General features: G+C 45.3%; 2 protein-coding genes across 7 annotated transcripts in view; one reads left to right on the top strand and one right to left on the bottom strand.

Moving 5' to 3' along the window:
* The window catches only part of LOC147027031 (annexin A4-like), a 28,275-nt gene extending 19,276 nt beyond the window's left edge, over nucleotides 1–8,999 (top strand). For all 6 annotated transcript variants that reach the window (XM_085883100.1, XM_085883099.1, XM_085883097.1 and 3 more), the window contains 8 exons: nucleotides 542–632; nucleotides 836–915; nucleotides 1,060–1,116; nucleotides 2,793–2,886; nucleotides 6,702–6,797; nucleotides 8,108–8,166; nucleotides 8,278–8,400; nucleotides 8,684–8,999. In XM_085883100.1, the coding sequence (XP_085739226.1) occupies nucleotides 542–632; nucleotides 836–915; nucleotides 1,060–1,116; nucleotides 2,793–2,886; nucleotides 6,702–6,797; nucleotides 8,108–8,166; nucleotides 8,278–8,400; nucleotides 8,684–8,743 (660 nt within the window). In that variant the 3' untranslated portion in view covers nucleotides 8,744–8,999. The remainder of the gene's footprint in view (nucleotides 1–541; nucleotides 633–835; nucleotides 916–1,059; nucleotides 1,117–2,792; nucleotides 2,887–6,701; nucleotides 6,798–8,107; nucleotides 8,167–8,277; nucleotides 8,401–8,683) is intronic.
* A 3,479-nt stretch (nucleotides 9,000–12,478) lies between these two features.
* Nucleotides 12,479–27,714, bottom strand: part of SGPL1 (sphingosine-1-phosphate lyase 1) — a 57,339-nt gene continuing 42,103 nt past the window's right edge. Inside the window, exons 12-14 of the mRNA XM_085883095.1 lie at nucleotides 13,881–14,027; nucleotides 13,381–13,501; nucleotides 12,479–13,108 (exon numbers count right to left, since the gene is read on the bottom strand). Of these exons, the coding sequence (XP_085739221.1) occupies nucleotides 12,935–13,108; nucleotides 13,381–13,501; nucleotides 13,881–14,027 (442 nt within the window). The 3' untranslated portion in view covers nucleotides 12,479–12,934. The remainder of the gene's footprint in view (nucleotides 13,109–13,380; nucleotides 13,502–13,880; nucleotides 14,028–27,714) is intronic.

Here is a 27,714-nt window from a genome sequence, read left to right as displayed (position 1 = left end):
TATCCTCTAAATGCTGAATGTCAAGAAACAGCACGTACCATATCTTTAAGTCTTCGGTTTGACTAGGCCGGGTTTGAGCCGTCGACTTTCCAAACTCGAGAGCAGACGCTCCAACCTAAACGCCACCTAGTCCGGTTAAATCAAGACATTTGTAACAAATTACCTCTTCAGAGGATGACGCTATTTCAAGTTTGCACACGTTAATATAAAACTGGCTTCATGTAATTTTATGACTGTATTTTATTGGATGCTGTAGATCATGCATCACAGTGGAGTCGGTTTTTCCTTAACCACGAAGGAATGTTATTGTGCCACCGAAACCCGGCTCACGTGCAAGTCCTTTACAATATAGTTTCCAGCCAGTGACGCACTGCCAGCAATGGTTCTGATGCCATTGGAATGGAAGTTGGATTTTGGGATGTGAAACGTTTTTTTTGCAAAGGGAAAAACTTTTTTACTCCCTCTTATCCAAGTTTCTGGTGATGCAAAATGAACAGTGATGGAGTGGATGCTAATAACTGATCCTGACTTCATTTTCCAGGGTGGGGGTACGGACGAAAAATGCTTGGTTGAGATACTGTCTTCACGTAGTAACCAAGAGATAAAGAACATTTGTGAAGCGTACACTCAAGGTGAGGAACTCGTCGGTATAATCACTGCAGGTAATGTTAGATATGCTTTGAATCGGTGGTTGGTCTTATTCTTGCAACAACAACAATGGACTCAAACTTTTTCTATCATTGATCTGGTTTTTCTGCCCATGTACCGGTTTCATTGGCGGTTTATCGAATGTAGTCGTTGTGTGAACTGGAATGCAATTTTTCTTTGGGGACAGAATATGGATCCTCTCTGGAAGATGATGTTGCTTCGGAGACAGCGGGACATTTCCATCGTGTGCTCGTGTCTCTCCTGACAGTATGTGGACGATAAGTTTTATCATTGATCAGGATGTTGAGGATAGTCTTGAATGACCATGCTACCATTGGCACATCTGCTGCACAGTGGTGACTTTCTTTCCATCAACATCCCTCAGGATTTTTTGGCATTTTTGTTTTTTAGGGCAATCGTGATGAGAGCGCTCAGGTGAATGATGCGTTGGCACAGGAGGATGCACAGGTATTTGATTCGTCATCGTTCAAGAGGAGTGCCTCTTGCCATAGATCTTTGTCTTTGTAACATCATATATACATATTATGTACAGTACTTGCATACTATCTAAGATTCATATAAGTCACAGTTATTGCATTCAACCCATCGCAATGCTTTGTTTTAAAGAGTGAAATGCTTGATATTCAAGTTGGAATGCTATCCATTCCATCAAATCTCAATAGCAAAGCAGATTCGAGTCGGGCTAGTACTTGGATGGGAGGCCTCCTTGGAAGGTCGGATTGAGGCCAAGCTCGGGAGATAGAGCGTGCTTGCCTGACTGAGCTATGGTCTTGGATTCGTTCCTCTTTAGGGTCGAATCCGATTCAAAACCGACATCATAGTGCAGCTCAGGCATGGGGTAGTGAGTCCCGGAGCATGCAGTCTTTTTGATGGAGGGGGGAGGGGGGGTTATAAAGCTGGTTGTCTTGTCAACGTTTCCGTTGTAGATGTTGAATATGTCTCCTTATATCTCAAGAATGGATCCTTGTGTTTTGGGACCTTGTCTAATCTCCCTGCCTCGAGGTTAAATGGGATATGCAAGTTTATAAAAGGATGTCATGTGGAAGTGAAGTAACATTATGTTCATATGTTAATGTATAGATAATAAGCAAGTTGGTACATTTAGTTAATAAGGGTCTGAATTGGGTACATGAGATTATATTGTTTCTTTTTATTCATGCTGATATTGAGATCAATATAAAACTTTTTTGCTTATACAGCTATTGCATTTTAATTTTGTGCTCATAGTATCTAAATTCTGCATTTACAGTAGCCACTCAAGCTAGAAGTGATGTCTAACAACAAGGAGGATAAACACATTCGACCTACTATCAAATAATTTGGCTTGTATGTTTGACTTGTATGCATGCCGAAACCGCTGCATGGAATGAGTTTATATTTGGTGGTTGTACTTGGGGTATGCCCTGGAAGGTTTTAGATAAAGAAAGAAATTGTCCATGGAAATGTGTACCGTGTAGCACCACCCAGAGGTGGTGGGAGACAGTATTACAAGTCACTTGAGGAGATAGATGACTTGCAATTTTGTACTGTACCCATGGTATATAGCAAGCGATTCACTGACCCCTGGAAGAGGAAGGTGGTATTATGCTCCCGTAGAGGGAGCAGGTGTTTCTCGTAATACACAAAAGTAAATAATGGTATATCAGCTTGAAGAAATCTGTGTCCAAAACCAGTCAGGTGATGGATAGGTCATCCGATTCTGTAGGTGATCATGTGACAGATAATTTTATCCTATGAAAACTGTCGTGGTGTGAGCAACAATCCCGACTGACGATGAACTGTGTTGTCATCCATTTAACACCTTTGGGCACTCCTACATTGAGATAAAGAAGTTGTCGGGAAGGTTTAAACCAATCCTGAAACTAATGATACAGAAAAGGAATAACAGGTAATATTGATCTCTAAACAAAGCTAAACTGGCTTTCCAATTTGTCAGCCATATTAGTATGTCACCAAATCGCTGTCGATTTGTTCACGACTTTGTCAGAGGGTCGTTATATCGACAGCAGTTGTGATGTAAAAACTTGTTAGCTCATACTACCTACAAAGGAGGGCAACGATGGGTGGAATGGGAATGACATAGGGCATCATGGTTTGCAGCACGAGTGATATTTTCTTCTTAGGCACTGTATGATGCAGGGGAGGCATGCTGGGGAACCGACGAGACCTGCTTCCTCCGTATCCTGTGTGTGCGGAGTCACGCTCATCTTCGCAATGGTAAATAGCAATTGCTCGAAGCTAACAAGCTTGATGTCATAAATGCTTCGTATTGGTAGATATTTTGCATCAGGAAGGGTCGGCACAAGAAAAAAAAAAATCATTCCTCCATTGCATCCATCCTCACATCAACACAAGAGAACTTGACATCACATGACAATACAAACAATTCAATATCCATCCATGTCGGAAAGAGGAAGACAGGTAGAAATTTACATTTTGTTGGCAGTCAATCATTACAGGTGCCTTTTTGCAACTTCACTTTGAAGGCCAAAACACAGGTGAAAATAAAAGGGAGGGATAAAGCACAAGGTGAGACGGGAGCGTAACGAATGTGCTCGCACTCTTTCTCCTACCTTCCAACCTGACAGTCAGTATCTTTCTCATTCTTGTCTCTGTTTCTGGGTAATTGTCAAAATGTCAGTCAAAATCATCCAGTGTTCGAGCTTCCACAACTGTTCCACACCTGTAATACTCTCCGAGCCCAAAAGGCCTTACCTTTGCTTACATGATGTGTTGGAGAAACTTCAAAAATTCCACGGTTTGCACATGTAATAAAAGGATGGTCCGATACTCTGTCAATCAACTTTGTTCTGTTATGTTTATTACTTACACGTGATCTTTATTTCAGTGAGCATCTCTTCTAAAAGTCATCTCTGATGCCCTTTCCTCCCAGAAAATCCCCTGTACTATTCTGCAGATAACTCGCCCTACAGAAGACTTTTTCCTCACCCCCACAATAGGATGCAGCAGAGGCATTTGTGCAGATCTGAACACAATGACTGGATGACCACTTGAAAGATAATGATCACCCATGACGAGTCACACATTTCTCAACTCACAAGTCACACCGGCCCAACTATATCTGTGCTGAGGGTGGATACAGAGGCCGATGTGCGAGGAATCTGTGAGGGGGTAGAGCATCACCTGTGGTCAAGTGATTCTCCTTCTGCTTACAGGGGAATTCGCGCATTGCGTTCCTCCAAGCCCATCCCTCGGTATACTGCATTTCGAGCAGAGGGTGGGGGGCTCTTCACAGAGGAATCTGAAGTGAAGGCCCGTTGAGCTGGTTACTTTGAGCGGCTGTACCAGGCTGACCCACCAGCTGTTGAGTTGGATGTCAGGGGTGTTACTATCGCTATTAATGACCCTTCAATCAACTGTGATCCACCTTCGTTTGTGAAAACACAGACTGTGATGAACCGGTTGAAATGGGGTAAAGCTTCTGGGATCTGTTGCATCCATGCTGAACTTGTCAAGGCTGGTGGAAATGTTGGACTCATGTCGTTGCATGCAGTTCTGTCATCCCAACTGACTGGAAGAGGGGCCTTGTTGTCCCTCTCTGGAAAGGGAAGGGTGATTGCCAGGACTGCAAAAACTACCGAGGGGTGACGCTGCTCTCAGTGCCAGACAAGGTCTTTGCTCGGATAATTATTGATCGGGTTCGCCACCATCTGCTTGAGCACCAGCGTCTAGAGCAGTCAGGCTTTACACCAAAGAAGTCAATGATTGATCGTATCCTTGCTCTTCGGGTTCTCACCGAACGCAGATGAGTATTTCGGCATGGGTTGCTTGCAACCGATGACGACATCTGCAAGGCGTTCCGATTCAGTGAATCGGGATGCCCTCTGGAAGATTCATGGTCTTTGTGGGGTGTTACCAAAACTGATCGATCTGATGTCTGAACTATACTCTGGTACTGAGAGTGCTGTGAGATGTGGTGATACCATCTCAGACATATTTCCAGTTGTTACTGGAATTGGTCAGGTATGTTCACAGGCCCCCACACTTTTCAGCACTTGTATGGACTGGATTCTGGTGAGGATGTCACAGAGATCAAGTTGTGGTGCATTGTTTTGAAAGGTCAAGATCTCTGACCTTGATTTCGCAGATGATGCAGTCATCTTTGTGGAAACTCTGGGTATACTTTTGGGGACCCTTGAGGTGTTGAATGAGGAGTTGGAGCCGCTGGGATTATGGGTTTCCTGGGTCAAACGAAGATCCAGGCTGCCAATGACATATTGGATGCTGTTATCCTGTTTGTGGTGAGGATGTTGAGGTCACGGAGAGATTCACTTACCTTGGCAGTGATATTCATGTCTCTGCTGGTTGTGAGCCAGAGCTCAATAGACGTCTGTGTCGGGCCTGGGGAGTCAGGGATTCACTGGATCATGGGGTGTGGCGCTGTCGGTACCTGTGTGGGAGGATCAAAGTCCAAGTCTTCAGGTCCTTGTTGCTTCCAATCTTGCTCTACAGTCGTGAGACTTGGACTCTAACCGGGGATCTGAGATGGAGCCTTCATTCCTTTGGTACCAGGTCTCTTCGGAGAACCCTTGGCAATCACTCATCAGATTTTGTGTCCAACGAGCAGTTGCTGAGAGAGACTCAAATGAGATTTGTTACCTGCACAGTCTGTGAGTGTCAGCTGCGGCTGTATGAACATGTGGCTCGTTTTCCTGACGCTGATCCTGCTCACCAGATTCTCTCAGCGAGGGAGCCTCATGAGTGGAGGAGGCCAATGGGCCGACCACGTTCCTCATGTTTGCAGCAGGTTGATCAGCAGCAGATCAGCATCGGAGATGGGGATGGGCCAGACATCTGCCTGGAGAGTGGCCAAATGGAGGCCCCTGGAGTACTGGTGGAAAGTGGACGCAGCAACGCACTGCTCTGTTGCATGCTCCCATACCTGACCTGTCCTGACCAATTTTCATTTTGGTCCTTCCACAAAGTTCATCATGTAAATCCTCCAATTTTTAAGACTTGTGCAATCAATTTCTGGCCTCAGTCTTGCATTGGCCTCCAGGCCGGTTGCCATCTTGGAATATTCCATGTAATCAGGTCCCTCATTGGCGGATTCACAAATGTACGAGATGAATGTCTGCAGTACCATTAAATGTGGTTGTCATGTGCACTGGTGCTGCTGAGTTGCACGTTTTTCTCTGAGGAGCACTGGAGTTTAAGGCCCTCACACTGGTATCATAGCATTAAGCTGAGGTATGGGGTCCATCTCATCTCTCACTGCAGACTTGTGATCTCATTCTCCTTTATCATCATATTTTTGTCTTGTGGAAAATTTGTTCTTAGCCCCTCTAAGACTTGTACATTCATCCATTATAAGGCATCCCTTATGGCTTTTGCAACTTCACTCATCTGTATTATTTTGTCCAGTTTATCTCTTGTCTGTTGAACCACCTTCCTGAGTCTGTCCTCTTGTACATGTCCCCATAAACCCCCCTAGATTACAGCATACCCCAATCTCATCCATAATTATTTTGAGGCTTTGTATTCTTGCTCATGTTCCCCCTCTTCTCCAGCTTTAATTTCTCACGCACATTTTCCTTGTTTGTTTTCTCCTTGATACTCCATTGTCGATTTTCAATCTTCCACCCTCTTAACACTGCCGTTTCTTGATCATAACTTTGTATTGACCTTGTGGCTTCATCACAACTACAAACAGCATCAGCACTGCTTCCATATTTCTTTCTTTTTTTCACTATGCCATCCAAATAATCCGATCATTGTATTCTACCTGTGGTGGGTTTTGCGAAGAGTCGGCGAGTTACTGCCGACACCCTGACCAAGTTCCTGCCCTGGCAACTGCTGGGAAAACAGTAGTCAGGGCATAGAAGCATGTCACACTGCTGAACCTGCCTGCGACCAGATCAGCAGAGAAGGATTGCTGCCTGGCAACACTGAAACAACTGATTTGTGCAAATGCTAAATCGTTTTTCACAACTGATTTTTCTTTTATTTTCTTGCCAAAGCCAGGCTGCAGGTGGATTGCTTGCATTTCCTTTGTGTTTTTATTCCAACAGTGTTTAAAAGGTACAATGAAATTGCTGGGAACGACATCATTGCAAGCATTAAGAGTGAGATGTCAGGAAACTTGGAGGATGTCCTGCTGGCTATGGGTGGGTATGCTCTTGTCTTTCCTGTAACGCATCTGATACACTTGTTCCTGTTTGAACCGACTGTAGATCACAAGGAGGTTGCCATTTGGGTTCAGAGAGATGTACAAATGTACTCTTTTTCTTTCAATCTTTACAATATCGAGGCTAATAGAAGAACAAGATGAGGGAGGGTATGGACTGATAGTAGGGTAGCGGCAACGCTTGGAATTGGATACTAAGCAAGGGAATGAATGGACAGGAAAAGAGGAGAGCAGGGGAAGAGAAACTGCAACTTGCAAGTAAGGGGGTTGAGTTAGGAAGGGTAATTGAGGTAATAAAAAATGCGGGTGAGGATGGGGAGGGTAACATTAGATGGTGGTGCACCACCTCGTAGGAAGAGTGGGATTGAAGAGCATCTGGAAAGTAATTCTACATCTGGGAGAAGCAAGGAATGGAAGAGTTGAGATGTGCAGTAAACCTTGCTTTTGGAATTTTAACCAAGAGGTGGTTACTGGAAAAAACAAGTACATCCTGGAGCAGCTGGCAAGGATTGGAGGACTGAGTAGCCAGATGGAGCTAATGTGCAGAGGGAGCTCAAATGACTTTTTCTATACAAGATAAAGATTCAATGTCATGGATTAACATGAGGTAGGGTCGACTCTGCCTGTCATCCTTCCGAAGTTGGCAAAATGAGTGCCAGCTTGTTGGTATCCTGTGTCGGAGTGGCGACCCGTCCAGGATTGTACCCAATAGCCAAGGAGACTACTTAGGCAGCATCAACACTCTGTCCAGAGGATGGCCCCAATGGATGGATGGATGGTTGGATTACTGGTATAGATCGAGTTAGGTGAGGTTAATGTGGGTAGAGAATGAGTGGAGGAGGTGGCGAGGATGACATGTGATGGTGGCGCACCACCCGATTGAAGCCCTGGAGGCAACTGTGTGGCTTTTGAAAGGCAGTTCCACATTCGGGAAAAGCAGGGAATAAAAAGTTGAGGTATGAGGTCAGTCTGGATTTTGGAAGTTTAACCAGGTAAAAGGAAAAACTTACAAGCCAGCCATGATTGTACAAGTATTTTTGACCAAGCGATAGCACACAGGCTTTCAAGTTCGTCCCAATGATTATAGACAATGTTTGATCCAGATGAAGTTATTGTAGGTGTCCTGAGACTCGTTACTCATGTAATCTTATCATGACGTGTAATCTTACACAATCATGGCATGCTCACTTGCCTCCTGTGTCCATATTCTCCTTTTACAATGACTTGAATTTGATGTTGGCTTTGTCGTCTTGACTCACCAAATAAAACCAAATCTCATTTTTGTTGCAGTGAAATGCATTATAGACTTGCCTGGATACTTTGCCGAACGACTCTACAAGTCTATGAAGGTGAGCAGCGCAAACTCTCACCTGCAATGCAAACTCTACTGGTCTTGACCATGACATGGGCATATTCTCAAGTCTATGTTTGGTGAATGTTTGTGTCCACGCATATCGCAGGGCATGGGCACAGATGACAAAACGCTGGCACGCATTATGGTGGCACGTGCCGAAATAGACATGCTGGACGTGCGTAAGGCATTCAAGGCTAAATATGAAGAGTCGCTGCACTCCTTTATCGAGGTGAGAACATGAGCTCCTCTGATACCTACCAATTAAGATCTTTTTTATTGCGTATGGTAGTTATCATTTTGTTGGAGCATGACTATGCCGCTGATACTGTGTCCCTCAACCAACACACTGGTACTCATTTTGCCGACCTCGGAAGGATGACAGGCTGTCAACCCCACCTCGTGTTATTTCAACGGTAAAACGGGGCTCCAATTCAGGACCCTATGATCGATACATTTGGATATGGTAATCGGATATCACACCAATTGTTCGACTTTTTGTGCGTGTTGTTCAGGACGATACATCCGGCAGTTTTGCCAGACTCCTTTTACGGCTATGTGGAGGTGATGATTGAACAATCTTTCCATGACTCTTGGTGGTGTTCGTGAAATACAAACCGACTTTATAAAAATGGATCAAGTGAAACAACTCCGTGTTACCGAACTCGGCTTTCGATTTTAGAGTATAGTTTGTGCAAAGTATTTACCACCACGGTGGACAGTTTAACACTACTTGTGATTTTGCTAAATACTGGAGCAAGTTTCTGCTTTCATTCATCATTATTGCATTTTCATCGGGATCCGAATGAAAATAAAAACTGATGGGTACAACGTGTGACTGTGTGTTTCGCTACACAAGTACGATCATCATCCACAGCCGAGTGATGAACAAGCAGCTCATGATTACAGGTGTAGCCTTCGGCAACTACTCCTTCAGGTATCACATCCATGGGTTTGTGAATATCGAAAACTTGGCAACTGTACGTGAACTACCCAATGCTCCGACTATTTAAAAGAACTGAAGCAATGTCAATGCAAATGATGATTTGAAGTGTGAATAAATAAATCCACGCCTTGGTACCACAAAGCAAATCCTCTGTAAGGCCGAGTACTCATGAGAATTATTAATAACTATCCATCGCACATTGACTTATTTGTTCCATACTTGTATTACCGGAGGGGACGATAGGTTTGCTCTCTGTATGTCTGTCCGTCCATCCCACCTGTGGTTTTTCAGACCTTTTTCCCATACCCTTTAACATATTCAACTGAAACTTGGTACACAGATTTATCATGATAAGTTACAGAACAAATTCGAGTTTCAAGGCGTTTTGTCAATTTTTCAAAGAATTATGCCCTTTCAGACTTAGAAAATATAATGTTAAAATGGGTCAGTGTTCAGCTGCCCTGACTACACCCATTCGCTGGAAAGCCGACCTGACTCCATCCCAATATAATAATGTGCCACCATTGCATGGAACAGCACAGATCAGCAGGCCTCAGGCCTTGGTGTTCGTCCATGGCCCGGTGCGATTGGAACGAACCCAGGTATATTATAACCATGATGTATTATATATGTACATAAGCTGTACACATGTTTTTGCTTCATGCATGTACATCAGGTTATTTTTTAATGTGAAATCGGCAAGGCCTAGAAACCAACAAAACATGGTGGGTTAGAATTTCTTCTTCGTCTTCATTATGGTTCTGGTATCAGCTCAAACGCAAACAATTTTGTTTTTTTATCTCCCGAACATTCATTGGGACCAGTTGGGGACATGTATTGCAAAGCAATTCTCGCTCTTGTTTTTTTAATCAGCCAGCACCGCATATTAATAAACGCTCAATTCATTAATTTTGTGTGCAGCACGTGGATGCCAATTTGCATCATTGCTGAGGGTGGGGTGTGCCGCTGATGCAGTGCCCCCTGTAGGTTAGGGCAGAAATGCGTAATTTATTCCTGATGATGGCGATAGCTCAGCAACTCTTCACAAAAGGTCACCATAGGGATATTTAACATCTGCAAACTAATGCTGGCAGATGGGATGCCCAGTTTAACATCCATCCAAGGGACGGCATACACATTGATGAATCACCCTGCCTGTGAAACACTGAGATGACACGGTTTATGGCAGGGTCAAGATTCGGACCTAAACTAGACAGCTCAGAATCACACATACATACCTCTCGGCAGGGGCATGTGGGGTAACTACCCTGGGGCCCAGACCTAATAGGGGCCCATAATTATTTATTCAATTTTTTGTTTCATATAATGATTGTTTGTGATGGTAAAACACCGGAGGGGGGGGGGCAGCTATATTGTTACGAATTTGGAAGCTTACTGCACTCAATATTCAGGTCCTTATGGAACAGTTATATTGGTAAGTGTGTGTTTATAGTTAGGGCCCCTGACCTGTGTCTAACGGGAATTACATGTGTGTGCTGTGGAGTTTCGTTTACAACAAACCTCCTTCACTTCCCCTCACACACCGACGCCATTGCCCACGGGCGTTCAGCCAAGTACGTGGGCAGAGATTTCCATCGCCTCAGACCGGGATACCGCCCAAGAAGGCAGGGGTGTGCCCCTTGTCCAATCAGGCTACAGAGAGCGACTTTCCCACTGCACCCCGGCCAATGGGGTTGAGATTGCCACAGAAAGCGACCTTCCCACGGCACCCCGGCCAATGGGGGTGGAGATTGCCACAGAGAGCGACTTTCCCACGGCACCCTGGCCAATGGGTTTGAGATTTCCACAGAGAGCGACTTTCCCATGGCACCCTGGCCAATGGGGTGGAGATTTCCACAGAGAGCGACTTTCGCACGGCACCCTGGCCAATGGGTTTGAGATTCCCATGGCACGCTGGCCAATGGGTTTGAGATTGCCACAGAGAGCGACTTTCCCACGGCACGCCGGCCAATTGGGGTTGAGATGGCCACAGAGAGCGACTTTCCCACGACGCCTCGTCCAATGAGGGTGGAGAGCGCCTCAGATGGCGATTTGCTCACCCCGGAGGAAAAAGGAATGAGAAGGAACGCCAGGCTGGGAGTGGTGGTGGTAAAGGGTCGTGGGGGTCGGAGTCGTGGTGGTGGTTGTCTTCATCGTTGCTGGGTCATCATCGTCTCTGATCTTCTCCTTGGTCTTGGTCGATTGGTGCGTGGTCGGTTGGAGAGTGTAATACCTGGTGCTTGGAGCGCATTATGTTGCGGGTTCTCGGCCGGATCATCGAAGAACACATGAGGTGGACAGACCCAAGCACAGGCTCTGGTCTCCAGCTCACCTGTCCTCGAGCTGAAAGCCTTCAATAAAGACCCGACGATGTGTGTGTGTGTGTGTGTGTGTGTGTGTGTGTGCGTGTGTGTGTGTGTGTGTGTGTGTGTGTGTGTGTGTGTGTGTGTGTGTGTGTGTGTGCCCGTCTTTAAGTAGCAACTGTATAAGCGCTTGTGTGTAAATTTGCATTTCTTATAGTCGTGATAGCTCTGCTCTTTGTGTGTTCCCTTCCCCCTATTGTTAATAAACATCCCTTTTGTTGACTGTATCAGCTTGTTTCTGTGCTTCTTTCATTGGCTTAGCATGGTGCATGTTGGGAAATTGGGAAACGGTAAATTGTGCATTTGGACCGACGGGTCTTGGTAACCATCCGCTCGGGTTATGCACGGTTCGAGCACGATAACGGCTCGTTCTGCTCGAGGCCTGCCGAAGGTGTGAATTCCCCGGTAGCTTTGTCATGTGGATACTTAGGTATATTGAAGTTGGCAATTCACCCTATTCCACGCAGCCGAATTATTGGCGATTCACGGTCCTGTAAGGGACCCATGCCTTTCGTAGTTCTCCGAGGAGCACAATCTAAATTCCAGGTGTTCGGTGGAGCCGACTCTACTGCTCCACCTAGCGGTCGTGCTCGCCACCGACGCCCGGCTCCACAACAATATTTTGTATCTCCCTCCAATTCCCTAGCATGGACAGTGACACCCTCCCTCATAAATTAAACGACTGTGGGAACAATTTACTTAATGCCAATCGTGGTAATGAAGTGTGTTCGAATAAGTGAATAACACCCCAAATTCCCTCAAGCATGGCATGCGTTTCTGACGACGAAAATATGGAAACCTCTGTATAGGCTGTTAAAAAAAAAATTTTGAATGGAGCCTCACACTTAGTATTACCCCGGTCGCCATGCTGGCTCTCAGCAGCCCTGCCTCGAGGCCGTCCTGTCAGTCCACGAACCTTCTCGAATGGGTGGTACTCAACAGTTGTAATTTTGCATAGCAGAATGCACATATTCTTTCCCAAGAATAACCTAAACGACCTGCACAGTTGTATTATCTTTATTTGGCCTTCATTTTGTAGGGATGGAGGGTACAAGCCTGTCTTTCTTTATCGCTGCAGTTTTAAACATTTAACAATTATGTTCTCAGACTTGTGCACTCAAGATTGTGGAGGGAAAGGGGTGGGGGATTCATATAAAAAAAGGAGGAGGGAATAAGGTGTTAAAAATTAAATGTGTATCTAAAGCAGCAAAGTAAGTATAACTAACCATTTAAACTCAGGTTGAGATAAACTGGGTCTGCTCATTAGTACCGTAAACAGCAGTGAGTGGAGCTTGAGCAGGCAAGGCTTGAAATGTCCGACATCCGAATGAATACCGGACCTGCCGGAATACTTACTTCATTTCCACTCAAGGTGTATTGCAAAGCTAAGATGGCGAATGCAGGACTAGGGTTACTAAATAGTGGAATTATTACATAATTCACCCCAGGGCCTGGTGTCAATGGATAAGCCCATTCTGAAACTCAGAAGAGCAAGTTTTGCTCCCTGATGTTATCTGTGTGTGTTTGTCTGAAGGAATGTCTGTGTTGTACATGCAATCAAGGTAACCGTATGACATCTCCGTGACAAGGGAGCGGTCGGGGATGGTTTGTGCCATGCCGTAAATGGCTCCCTGTTGGGTGGATACAGGAGAGGAAGACAGTTTAGATGGTGACAAACTTGATGAAACAAAACAAAATGACTGAATTTTGCAAACTTGTTCCACAATCTCTCACAGTAATGAATTGGAAAGCATCTTGTGCAATCGTTGATGGTTAAGACAATATCTATTCATACAGTACAGTGTGGAGGGGGAAGGGAGGACGAGGAGGAGGATGAGGATGATTATGGTGGTGGAAACGTAAATGATGATTTATTGAGTTGGAGGTTTCTTCGGAATCGTACCTGCCCAGTGGTTTTTGCTTCAGGATCCTTCATGATTTCGGTGACACATTCATGCACGTCACACAAGAAGTGAGGGCCCACATGCAGGCGAGCATGTAGCCGTGTCACGCACAGATGGATGCTGCAAGAATGGATGCAAGAAGGAGAAATTGAAAGAGGACGCTAGTTTATCCCCTCCTTGCTAACTAGACGGCCTTAGACCAATCAACAAATGCATCCCAATGGGGCCAAGGGGATGGGGGAAGTAAAATGAGAATATAAATTGTAAGAGTAAGCGAAGGAATGTGAGAAGTTTGGGAAAGCGGCGATGTGGAGATGGGAGCAAGAGAAGGAAAAGCAAGGGGCATGTGTGGAGCATTTGTGGTGAGGGTAGGGTAGGGTAGGGTAATGCAGTCATATTTGTGTACATAAATGGATGGCCCTCTAATGATGAGGCATCCTGGGAAGGAAGCATGTTAAACAGCGACCCTAGCATCTGCATGCCTTCCATGAGCTCTGACCTGGATGGGAATTGCAGTGTGTTGAGGTTCCACCCTCGAGCATGTAGCGCATTTGACAGGCGGAAGATGTCAAAGTCTTTCGAGCCGAGAGCAATTACAGAAACCAACGGCTCCCCAAAAACAAAGATTCCTGGGATGTTGTGCAGGCTGCAGGGAGCAAGAAAAAAAAACGTGAGAAATGCAATGATTTACAAGGTCATGCACAGAAACAAATTGGGCCTCACTTGCTCAGGCTGGAGACCAGTGGGTGACACTGGCAAACATAAATTATTAAATCGGTTTCTTCCATCCCCACAAGAGGAGACGTGATGCATGGCTCGGGCAAATAAATAAATATTTAATTTTGCATTTTCCGACACGAGAGTCCAGTATTATACAATGAGAACCAGACGCCGCAAATACTTTCGATGGTGAGCATGTTCCAAACAAGTCTGAGCTGTTATTCTCTGGAGTTTAACAGGTTCATATAACATGTACTTGTTTTTGATCCAAGCTTTTTGTAGCAACATTCTGGTGAACAAGTCTACTCCCAAAGTTTTTAATTTGTGATTTTTCCAGCAAGCAGGTACATAGGCTTCGACTTCATTCTATTTTTAGGGATACTGGTGTAGAGAGTTTATTAGCAGATAAAGTTAGGGAGCGAACCCCACGGAAGGTTTATTTCACTTTCTCTAAGACCGTAGGACAATCCTTATTCAATTACAGTACAGTAAATTTCTTAAAACTTTTAGTATAGATATAGTCAAGGACATTTTGGAAACCGACTGTGTATGTTCGTCTTCCCCTTTTTTATATGGCTCTTGTGGACATGTAGTTTCTAGGGATTTGAATATAATTAGTAATAGTGAAATTTGGGATCTGATGAAAATGGGAGCTAAATATAGGGAACCAGTAACTCAACCTTGGAGCTGCATTAAGTCTTCAATTGTGGATTCTGTCTGTAATTTTGTTAACAAAATGTGCACCAAGTTTAACTTATCTGTCAACAGTTTTAATGCATGATTTAACAGAGTTGTGGAAGTCCTGGATAATAGGATTAAGTTTTTTTAGTAGTCGGAGCTTGCTTTCACTGAGTCGGTCTAAACCAATGTTAAACAAGCCGAGTGTTTGTAAAGACATTCGGGATCTCCATGACAGCTCCATAAAGCTCCAGTGGAAAAGGCTGTTAATAATTTTGTAGTAGTTTGTAAAAAGTTTGATGTAGAGGTTTTATTAAGAGAGTTAGGCATTGCTGCGGTTACTTTCACTGGTACAGGAAATAGTACATATGCTCCTTGTCATCAGTCGCTCCAAGATATTATCTCTGAGCATCACGAAGTTTTAGTTAATAATTTCAGAATTAAATATAAATAGGTAAATCTTTGTATTCCTCGACTTTTCTGGACCCCTCAGCTTCATAAGAACCCCTGCAAGTATAGGTTTATAGCGGGTGCCAAGCAGTGTTCCATCAAACAGTTATTAGTCAGATGACGGTTCCGATGACACTGGTTCCGGTTCCGGTTTTGAGCGGCAAGAGGTCTCCTTCGGGGCTCCCTGCTGACATTCTCAAAGTTAAGTTCCGGTTGTTATTTGTCCCGTTTTAACTGTTTAATTTTCTCACCTACATGTTAATGTGTGTTCCTAGTTCGGTTTTGTTTCAAAAATCGTGCTATTTTGTGAGTATTTATGTCGACGTTCTTACCTGGTGTTTGAGGCCTAGTCCTAGGCTTGAGGCCTACCGGTTCCACTTGGTGTTCGATCGTTTTTTTTTGTTTGTTTGTTTGTTTTTTCTCCCCATTTCCTTCAATTTCTATCCTCCCCATTACCTTCAATTTTCATCTTCCCCACTTTCCAAACATCCCCCATTCTCCCAACTAATCTCTTTCTTATCTCAAAAAAAAAAAAAAATATATATATATATATATATACCCAACAACAACAACAACAACACGCTCACCTTCTCCCGATTCTGCTACTTCTTCTTCCTCTTAACTTCCTCCTCGTCTGCCTCGATTTCTTTTTTTTTTTTTTTACACTTCCATGACCTAATCTGTTGAACTCTCTCATACATTAATATTAACAACAAAAACGATCTTATAATGCTTCATCTTCCTCTCTCACACATGTGGTACTCTTTACTGTTTCACAATGCACTACTCTTCTGCTATTTTAACAGACTGCTCTCATTTCGACCTCTCCTTCATTCCTTGCCTAAAAAATCCAACTATTACAGCGCTTCTTCTCTCCATGCTCTGAATTCGCCTTCATTGCATCCATCAAGAATTGTGTTAAATCGCATCTCTGACCTAAAACTTTTAAAAACCACAGTTTGCCATGGATGCTCGCTTTCCATCAACCATTCTTTTTTCCAACTTCAGTGCCAACTCACCCCCTCACCCCTCACTCTCACTCTCAAAGCAACCATCCCACTCTTCTCCCTCCAAGCCTCCCTCTCACCTCTTTCAAAAATTCCCCCTCACCTTTCTCCCACCTTTCATCCCCCTCACTCTTCCTTCTCTAAGTTGCCCCCCCTCTCATCCACCAACCTGCCTCCCTCCACTGCCCTCTCACCTCCATCTCTTCACTCCACCTCCTCAAATACTCAACTGCCATCTTCCTTGTCTCTTGTCCCCCCTCTCTCCCAGCACCACAGAGCCTTTTCTCCTCCTCATTCGGCCCCCTCCCCTCGCTATTCTGCAATACCCCACACTCCTTCAGCAACCCTCCTTACCTCCCCCCCTCGTCCCTCGTCCTACCCTCCCCCGCCCCCTCCACCTCCTGCACCCAAAGCCTCCTCCCCTACCTCTTCATTAAAAGTGTGGACCTCAAATATCCGGGGCCTTCGCTCAAACCTTTCAGATCTTTCCATACAGGTTGCCACTGACAAACCAGACATTATCTGCCTAACAGAAACTTTCCTCTCCCAAGACGTGTCTGACTCCCAAGTATCTCTCCCTGGTTACTCCCTCTTACGGTATGACAGACCTGAGCCTCGTCCTGGTGGAGGTGTTGCTCTCTTCATCAAAGACTCTATTCCTCACTCTCCCTGCACTGCTCTCACTCCCCCACACCCCCAGGAATACCTCTGGCTTCGGCTTCCCCTCCACTCCCACCTCATGTTTATATGTGTACTGTACCGTCCACCGAACAGTGATGACTCCATCTACACCTCACTCTCCGAAAACATGGACCATCTTCTATCTTCTCATCCAAACTCTCTCTTCCTCTTATGTGGCGACTTCAATTGTCATCACGCCAGTTGGCTAGGTGTGGGTACCTCTCTCACCTGCCATGGGACATCAGCAAAAGCTTTCTGTGACTCATTGGGACTGACTCAATCGGTCAACTTCCCGACCCGGATCTCAACCAATGGTACTCCATCTCTTCTGGATCTGATTTTGACAAATTTCCCTGACAATATCTGCTGCTCTTCCTTCGCTCCAATTGGTTCTTCTGACCACGTCCTTGTTAAAGTGGACATCTCTCTGGCTGTTATCAGAGAACCACCTCACCGCCGTCGAGTCTGGCATTTCACTCAAGCCGACTGGCAGGGTCTCCGAGCAGCCATCAAACTTACAGACTGGTCTCCTATCACTACTTTCTCAAACATCAACTCATCCTGGGAATTCTTTCAAAGAAACTTGCTCTCCCTCATGCACAGATTTATCCCCTTTCGTGTTCAGTTGTCTTACCCTTCCTCCCGCCCTTGGTTTACTGAAGCTTGTGGCGAGGCAGTTGTCCTGAAACAACTTGCCTTTGCCTCATGGAAAGCAAACCCAACTGAGGGCAATCTCAGTTCTTTCCACAAAGCTCGGAACAAGTGTGTAGCTACCCTCAGGAGAGCCAGAAAACAACATCTTTCTCATCTCAAGTCTGAACTCTCAAACCTCTCTCCCTCCTCAAAATCCTGGTGGCGTTTAATCAAATCTGTTTCTGGTGTATGTTCCCCCTCCATCCCCTCCCTTACCTCAAATGGCCGCACTGCTGATTCCACACGTGATGAAGCTGAATGTCTAAACTCGGTGTTTGCAGCTAAATCTTGTGTCCCAAACCCATCACTATCTCTACCCACTTTACCCAGTCGCACCCAACTGTCCCTGGACTCTGTATCCTTTTCTCCTGACAAGGTGGAGAGCTTGCTTTCAAACCTCGAGTCAGATTCTGCAACCGGTCCAGACGGCATCAGCCCACGTGTCCTCAAAGCCTGCTCTTCTGCTCTTGCTCACCCTCTCTCTGTTCTATTCACCCTCTCATTTTCCCAAGGTCATCTGCCATCTGCTTGGAAATCTGCTAACATCACTGCCCTGCATAAAAGGTGCAAAAACAGATCCCTGTAACTATAGACCAATCAGCCTTCTCCCAATCATCAGCAAGGTTATGGAATCCATCATCGCTTCAGACATGAAATCCTTCCTCTTCTCCAATGGCTTGATTTCCAATCATCAATTTGGTTTCAGACCAGGTCACTCTACCCTAGATATGCTGCTACTGCTCTCCCATCAATGGATGGAGGTCCTCAATGCCAGACAGGAAATCTGAGCCGTATCCCTGGACATATCACGTGCTTTTGACACAGTCTGGCACCCTGCACTACTCACCAAACTCTCTTCCCATGGTATTCAAGGCCATCTCCACTCATGGCTCGCAGACTTCCTCTCCTGTCGCAGTCAACGTGTGGCCCTAAATGGAGTTCTTTCATCCCCTCTTCCTGTGCAGGCTGGAGTTCCTCAAGGTAGCGTTCTGGGCCCTGTTCTTTTTCTGGTTTTCATCAATGATCTCTCGGACTCTCTGGAAAATCCTCAATTTCTCTTTGCCGATGACTCCACCCTCTGCCGTACCATCTGTCATCCCTCAGACCGGCAAGCAGCAGCTTCTTCGCTCACTGCAGATCTGGATAAAATCACAAACTGGATAAAAGTCCAACACGTGGAACATGTCTTTCAATCCAGACAAATCTCACACTCTCACTATGTCTCTTCGAAAGGACCGTTTACAAAACCCCCCCATCCACTTTCTCAACAATCCTCTGGAAGAAGTCTTTTCTTTCAAGCTTCTGGGTCTCACTATCTGCCATGACCTTTCCTGGGAAAGTCACATTTCCAACCTTGCCTCAAAAGCCAGTCGCCGACTGGGAATCCTCCGTTGTGCAAAGTCCTTCCTCGGCCCTCTTGAGCTCCTGACCACTTACAAAGCTTTTGTCCGTAGCCTGATGGAGTACTGCTCTCCCCTCTGGGCTGGTGCTCCTGCCTCCCACCTTTCTCGACTTCACGCTGTCGAAACCAGGGCTTTTAAGATCATTGGCATCTCCCGCAATGAAGCTGAGTCTTTGGGCCTCTCACTCAATCACCGCAGGTTGGTCGGTGGTCTTTCTGTCTTCTACCGACTCCTCTCCAGCCTTGCCCCCCCTGCTCTCTCTGCGATTTGTCCCCACCACATTTCCACAGGGCGCTCAAGGTCCGCCAACAACCCCCTTCTGGTAAAACTACCAAAATCACGAATCACTGCTCATCTTCACTCTTTCATTCCTCTTTTTTCCCGCCTTTGGAATAAACTTCCTCATTCTATTCTTTCCCATTCTTCCCTCCAGGCTTTCAAAACAGCTGTTCACCACCACCTCTTATCTTCCCCCATCCAAATCCTCGATCTTTTCTACCCCCGATAATCCACCCAAGCCCACTTCCTTCAATTCTCCTGCTTTCCTTCCTGAAAGTCCCTTTAATGTCCATCTTCCCCTCGCCATGTTCCCCGTCCCATCCCCATCCCTCTCCCTTCCACAGTTCACCTGTGTCTGTTCCCCAATGTTTTGTCCCTTCCACTCCCGCCCCTCTTGTCTCATGCCTCATTGCTGTGAGTTGTGTGTTAGCTCTCATACGAGCCTCGACCAAGGTATACAAAAAAAAAAAAAAATTAGTTATCGTTAACGCAGGCTTACAAGTTGTTAGAGAACAGTTCAGGAAATATTGTTTAGCAATTGAGAAGAATTCTGGTGTTAACACTTTCTGGAGCATTAATTCTTCTTTGGAGTTCTTGGATAAGATTAGATCCTCAATATCAAGTCATTTGAAGTTTTTGATTTTTCAACTTTATATACAAATTTGGATTTCGTTCGAGTGAGGGATGAACTCTTCAAAGTGATTAACAAGGTTTTTAACTCTTTTAATAAGTTTTTATGTGTCAGGTTTGATCGAGCATTCTTTTCCAAAAATAAATACTCAAGTTTTCATTGTTTTGATAAGCAGAAGTTTAAGGAAACTGTTAATTTGATTTTATATTTTTGTGTCTTTTTGTGGGATACTATTTCAACAGGGTCAGGGTATTCCCATGGGTGGAAATTGCAGCCCCCTACTGGAGGATATTTTTCTTATTTTCTGTGAGTTTTCATTTTTGCAGAAACAAATGAAGGAGAAAAAAAATTAAGATTAGCAAAAATATTATCTCATACATGTCTTTATATAGATGATATTTGTGTGGTTAACTATAATTTTTTGATGGGCAGCTTCACAAGATCCAAATAGCCCGAATGTAAAGGCCCTGTCACATCTTGACGTTTTAGCCAGCGTATGGCAAGGTCTCAAAATGTATGTAAAAAGCTGGCGTACGCTGAACTATTGATGTTTTTTGAAAATTTTTGAGCATATAATAACGTGTTGGACGTTTGCATAATGTATTAGTAACGTACACAGAACGTTTTAATCACATATAGATAACTTATACCAACGAATGCTGAGCGTGTTGTCGGCATTCACAACCTATGCCCAACGATAGTCTAACTTATGCATAGCGCACGGCAGCGTATCGCCGACAATCACGTGGCGTAGGCTATTAATAGGCTGCGGCTCGACGATTCAAATCATAACCGCACTAGACATCGAAGTGTGAAGCCGCTGTCACACCTTGATGTTTTAGCAAGCGTATGCCGACGTATGAAAAATTTGCCGAACCAAGCTGGCACACGTCGAATACGTTATGGGTAAGTTTTGTATACGTTAATAGCACGCTGGGATATGTCGTAGTACGCTGAGTATGTCGAGAAATTTTCAGCATGTTGAAAATTTCTCGACGTACTCGACGTATGACACACATTCCGCATACGCTGGCATAAGTTGTAGGCACGCTACGCGATCGTTGACACACGGCGACATACGTTACTTGTACGTTACTTATAAGTCGAAACACGTCAATGTAATGGTTAGCGTCAGTGTTCCAGACTCCCTGTTTTTTTTTTTGTTTTTTTTCTTCGTTATGACGGTGATGTTAACACTTCGATTTCTAGTGCGGTTATGATTTAAATCGTTGAGCGGCAGCCTATTAATTATATTATATTATAACCGCACTAGAAATGGAAGTGTTAACATCACCGTCATACCGAAGAAAAAAATAAAATAAAAAAACCAGGGAGTCTGGAACACTGACGCTAACCATTACATTGACGTGTTTCGGCTTATGAGTACCGTACAAGTAATGTGTGTCGACGTGTGTCAACGATCGCGTAACGTGCCTACAACACATTACTCATAGGTTAGAAATAATTTTCGGGTACGCTAAACATTACCTCGACGTGTTTCGACTTGTGAGTAACTTACAAGTAACATGTGTCGACGTGTGTCAACGATCGTGTAACGTGCCTACAACTTATGGCCAGCATTATGCGGAACGTGCGAGTCATACGCTGGCATACGTCGAAAAATTTCAAGCATGGAAAATTTGTCGAACACCTCGGCGTACTACGACGTATGCCAGCGTACAAAGACGTATGCCAACGTACGACGTATGCCAGCGTGCTTTTAACCTATACAAACTTACCCATAATGTATTCGACGTGTGCCAGTGTTTTAGCCAAATTTTGCATACGTCAGGCATACGCTGGCTAAATTGTCAGGGTGTGACAGGGCCTTAAACAGGAGTGGTAATGATTGAACAGTTGCTGCATATCTGGATGTGTTGGTTGGAGTTGGTCAGAATGTTTTTTGTACGAGTGTATATCATAAAGTTGATGATTTCAGTTTCCCTGTAGTCTTGTACACCGTTCCAGGTAGCAATGTACCAATTAAAATGGGTTACAATGTCTTTTCATCTCAACTACTTAGATTTTTGAGAATTTGTTCAGTAAAGGATGATTTTGTGGAACGTATTGAGAATTTTTTCCATCATGTTAAACAGAGGATATTTGGCTGATTGTTTGATCAGGTCTTGTGAGAATGTCTTTAGACTCCATAGTCACCTTTTATTTAAGTTTGGTTGGTTTTCAGGTGAACGAGTTCCTATTGCATTGAATTTGATACAATAATGAATTAATTGTTTTAGTGAGGTAAATTCTTCAATTAATATTATTGGTTAAACGTGTGTGTGTGTGTGTGTGTGTGTGTGTGTGTGTGTGTGTGTGTGTGTGTGTGTGTGTGTGTGTGTGTGTGTGTGTGTGTGTGTGTGTGTATATATATATATATATATATATATATATATATATATATATATATTGAAGGAATTAAATAATGGAGGTATATGGATAAAAATGGAATAAATAAATATTATTTATGAAATACATTTTAAATAAATATTAAAATAATTTGTTGGTGGTTGCGAGGATACGCAGTGCAGCATGTTGAAATCGGCTATTAATGACAATTTGAATATTTGAATGATAGTTTGAGTCGATGGTTAGATGGAGATGCAGTGTAATGAACACGTCTCCAAGGTCAAGTATTTATCGCTGAAAATATTATCATATAAAGTGATGTATGATTAAAGTTATTCATATGTAGTACTACTTGAAATAAAAGTGATAATTAAATAATGTTATGTTTGTGGGGGTAGATGGAGGAATTTCATCGCAAAGGTAGGATTGTATAGGGTAGCATGGCCTGTGAACGAGTAGGAGACATGTCAATGTAATTTAAGTCGGGAAACTGTCAGCTTAAGTTGTTATATGTCACCACATGGGGGGGGGGGGGTGGTGCTGTGGTAATTAGGTTGGGTTGAAGGCTAAGTTCTCTCAGTATGTTTGCCCCCTGTGACCTTCTCCTAAGTTTTTGCTTTTACAAAGCCGGCTATAAAAAGGAACGATGCTTTCACAAAAACTTGTTTTTAAAGCGTCGTGTGACATGGTCAGTGTGACATGAGAGGAAGGGGACATGATGAGAGAGAGCAGGGAGTGGGTGGGAGGAGACAGCGGTCAGAACACATAGGACCTCTCTGGCTTCTACTCGACGCGACAACGAAATATAGCAGTGCGATTCTCATTGTTCATGCTGATGTGAATTTACCCGCGTGCTGGAGCAAGATGCTAGATGTTGTCTGTTCGGCTGAGTCACGAAGTGTACATTTATGAGAGAGAAGAACAGGAACGCGTCTCTCAGCGATCTCGGAATTATCCCGTTGAGTTTGAGAAGGAAGTTGGGCCATCATTGTGAGCAGACTTGATGTTGAAAGGAGTGGGGCCGGAACATTCATTAGTGAGAAGAAACTGTACGAAGGTTTGTGGGCCCTTAATGAAGGAGGCCATTGCGTGAATTCCCACGTACGTTTCCCATGCCGAGAGCGGCCTGGCGCCATTTTGGGTGCGGTTTCCCGCACAAAATGACGCGGTTCGATCCCCAAACTCCTCATCTCTGAATGAAGCTAAGTGTCAGAATAAAGGAAGGGATTTTCTTTGATTTTATCTTTCCCCTTGTCTGTTTCTGTACCTGTGTGGAGGAGTCTCAAAATTCGCTCGAGTTTACCTCACGTTACATCACCTTATGCTTTGATTTATTTTTATTATTCCGATTTGAAATATTTCCATTATAAATATGTGATTTATAGTCATTACAAACTTATTTATTAAAATTTGTTTGTGTGTGTCTATTCGTCATGGGTTCAAGTATAAACCCGTGTCCATCCTTCTGATACATGTCCTTGCCACACTCCACCCCACGCGCATTATAATCTCCAAGGATCATGTGTTCGCTTGGAGGGTAGAACCGTTCAGCTATCCGTCCAGCTATCCATCCAGGTCAGTCTTAACTGGCGTGGACATGACAATAAGTTTGAATAAGGATATTGCATTGCAGTGTTGAGTTTGAATGTTTGGAGTTTGGATGACGATGTGGACACAATTTTGAGGTTGTGGGTCCATTGATGGTGAGTAATCTACTGATGTGGACCTGTGACTGGGGTTGTGGATCCACCATTTGGAAAGGTTCTGGGCTGAAAGGATCGAAAGCTCAATGATAAACGGTGTCCAGCTCATGATCTGGGCAGTTGGAAAATCAGAAAATTGCTTATAAGTTAAGATTACAACTTCAAATAAACAGCTTTTCTAAGTACTTACCAGTAATTTTTTTTTTTTAAGTTTTTGTTAGTTTGTTTGTCTGCACGTGATAATTTCCTGAATAGTGAAAGATAGGAGGAAACTTCTGGAACAAAAAAATGTCAGGACGGGCCCCGGGAAAGTTATAGGCGAAGTGGCGAGGGGCCTCGGCCGGGGGGGGGGTGGGGAGGGAGGGGGTGTTTTCCCCTGACAAACCCCCTTCGGTTATGACTGCCGTGGCCCAATAGAGAACTCATGCTGGGCCTGCGTCAGACCTCTGTACGGAAGAAAAATTCATTTAAAAAGAACCCAGGCAATGCCGGGTGCATTCACCTCGTATATATTGTTGTGGTTCTCGGAACCGCATTCATCCAACATATAGTGGTCCCAAGACAGTTATTCCATTAATATACGTGTATATAGTCCCTTCCCTTTTGTCTCGCGGGACAACAGGGGCATGCGTTGCGATAATCTCATAGCTCGGTTTGCTTACATCATTTCTTCTTCATTTCATTTCTAACTTCATTCCTACTCTTCTTTTCTGATTACTCCTGAGGTAAATCTGAGCCACGTGCCCCCTTCGCTGTGAGATGGGTCCTCAGTGAAGGCCAAGCAGGCATTACGCTGGACACCCCTCCATAGAAAGCACACTCAACCCAACGCCCACGCTGCACGGAACACATACCGAGGCCGATAATAGAAAGGCAACCCCACGCCACGTTGCGTGGGATGCGAGTGTGCAAGGCACAAGTGGCACATTCCTTTCAACCCATTTCTGGACTAATTATATCGATCGGGTTTCGCCCCGCGCACACGATAGCAGAATCGGGCGAACACGAGCGCTGGCCACGTGCGTAATGGCGGATTGGAACGGAAGATGTACGGAACGTGCTCTCAAAGGCAGACGCATGTGCCGCTCGCAACACTTTGTTATCGTACAGAGCAAGGCACAAATGGACACATCTTACTGTGTGTGCATGGGTTCGCCATAACATCTTACCTTCTCGCCTCTACAGCCAATGAAGCTGCGATGGGGCAGAGGCCTGTTGTGCAGCTCGGGCCATGAGGAGCACACAGGCCGGGTGCGTTGGCCAGAGCGGGCATGCGGGATCGACGCTGCCCTCGGCAGTCATCAGGGCACGGCCCAGGGGTTATTGCAAGGCAAGTCATGACTCGGAGTTCGGTGTGGGCGATTCATATCATGCCGTGGGGTCGGAGCGGGACATATTTGCGGCGTGGGGTCACCTTGCCGGAAGTGGAAAGTTGCTGCTTCCGGCCATCGCGGCCGTGCCGCGCAGGGGGTCGGGGCCAATCAGAGCACCCAATTCGTGCGACGTCACCGAGTTTCGGGATGGCCCCGCACCCCGCTCCGCGGGGCCGATAAAGGTCCGAGCGGATACTTCTTTCTCTCTCTGCTGCCCTGCCTTGCCTTCTGCTCAAGCTGGACCATGACTCCGCCTTCTGTCATCATCACTTCGACTCCACCTTTTGTCATCATCGCTGGGCTCCTCCTCCTCTTCTCTGCCCACACGACGCTGACTCCACCCTCCCAACTCAAGCCCCTCCTTCACGCCCACGGTCTCGACATGAGCTGCCCAAAGCAGGAGACAATGCGCCAGCTGTTAGGGGGGGTACCGCACCACGGAGCATTCCCCCCATACATATTGGTGGCACGTTCGGGGACTGCTTATCAATTATACAAAGGTACCGAGAGACTGTAGCCTCAACTCCTCTCCTGTCTTGCTTCAATCCCTCTTCATCAGGTTTTCTGTGTCTGTGTGTGTGTGCTCTGGCACCTGTCTAAGTAAGTAAGCCTGCAGAAGATTGATGTTATTATTTTCGGGTTCGGTCTGCTCTGTGTCCACTTTTATAAGTTGCTTGTTATTGCTGCACCACACCTCTCTCCCCTATATCTGCACAACACACCCCAATAAATCTCTTGAACGTACCACCTACCTTTCCTCGACAATTGTTAATAAATTACTATTAGGAATGTTCCCAGCTCGTTTTTGTCTTTTCCTTCATTGGTCCAGCATGGTCTGAATCCTAGCTTAGCCGGGACTTTATTCCCAACAATCCTTTCCTTTTAGCCGGTACGTCATTGGCAGTGTTGCTCAGCTGCATCCGATCCGGTAAAGTGATCTGGTCCGGTAGAATGATCCTGTTCGGACAAGGCGTACCGAGGGCGTATATATATATATATATATATATATATATATATATATATATATATATATATATATATATATATATATATATATATAGTGTTACGGCTGTGGAAATTCGCAGAACACTAAAGGTCCGTAGTTCAGTGAGATCGATAAGTCTGTGTTCAGTTTGATTTCCCCACTGTTGTTTAATGGGATTTATTCATGTTCACTGGGCTGTGACCCTTTGAGATAGTGTTTTTCTTTATCGTTATGTTGAACCGACAAACTCGCCCACCATTACAACAAACCATGACGCAAACAACACAACCACCCCCAACTTCGCCACTACGCCAGCCTGCAAACGCCATCCTCCACAGACCACGCTACGACCCTTTCCGCGTCGAAAGCCGTCCGAGGGCGCCAAATAAAGGGACCAAGGAAGGAACTGCGATGACGTGTGGGTTTTTTACCGCCTTTTTTCTACGAGGCTGGTGTGACGAGAAGGGCGAGGCGGCTCGCTCGCGATTGGTGGATACGAGGAGTGAGGCGGTCGGAGTTGAGAAACGCCCCTTTTGGAGAAGCTTCTCGAAGGGAGGCGGAGCCGAAAACGGGGAGGGGCGAAGGGCAGAGCCCCAGGCTATACAAGGCGGACAGCCGCGAGCCTTGTGTCTCTCTTCGTTGGCACTCTTCTCCGAGCCTTGGTCTCCTCCCTCTCTTCGTTGGCGCTCCTCTCCTCTTCGTTGGCGCTCTCTCCTGGTCTGGTCTCCTCTCTTCGTTTTGCGCCCTTCTCTTGGTCTGGTCTTGTCTTGGTCTCTTGGTCTCTTGATCTCTGGGTCTGTGGAGCGACCCGTACACCAGAGGCGTGGGTCGGTGGAGAGTCCGGGCGACGTACCGGAAACGCGGACGGGAGGCGCAGCTCTGCCGGCTGTGGGGCGCGAACCTGCGCGTCCGTGGAGGAGAGTGCCAGAGAGAGCTCGCCGACCATCGAGGCACCTCGAGGGTGCAGGTAACCTGCTACGGTCTCGCGGGACCCGTTCGGTCTCCCAGGTCCCGTGCCATAAAGACCCAAGTGGTCCAGCCTGACCCCCTCATCTATGAGGGGGTCTTTTCTTGTGTTTCTTTTGGGTTTTTGAATGCATGCTGTGGCGCCGTGTCCTAAGTAGACCCTCTATAAGTGACTGTGCATGTACATTCTCATTGTTGTCGGTTGTATTGCTTTCTATTTGTTTCTTGTACATACGTGCATGACTGCCCTGCCTGTATACGTGCTTAGTTGTAATAAATGTCCTTGCTTGTGAAATGTATCCCGTTCGTTGCGTCCTCTATTCCCCATTGAAAATGCCATCTTGCATCGCGGAATAATTAGTTGGGTTTTAAACACCCGGTAAAGAGAATCGGATCCGTCGAGGTCGGCGATAAT

The sequence above is a fragment of the Eptatretus burgeri genome, chromosome 5 (assembly GCF_056783735.1).
Source record: "Eptatretus burgeri isolate ZD-2024b chromosome 5, Ebu_testis_v1, whole genome shotgun sequence".
In the NCBI taxonomy this organism is placed as follows: domain Eukaryota; kingdom Metazoa; phylum Chordata; class Myxini; order Myxiniformes; family Myxinidae; genus Eptatretus; species Eptatretus burgeri.
This window is presented reverse-complemented; position numbering and strand designations above follow the sequence as displayed.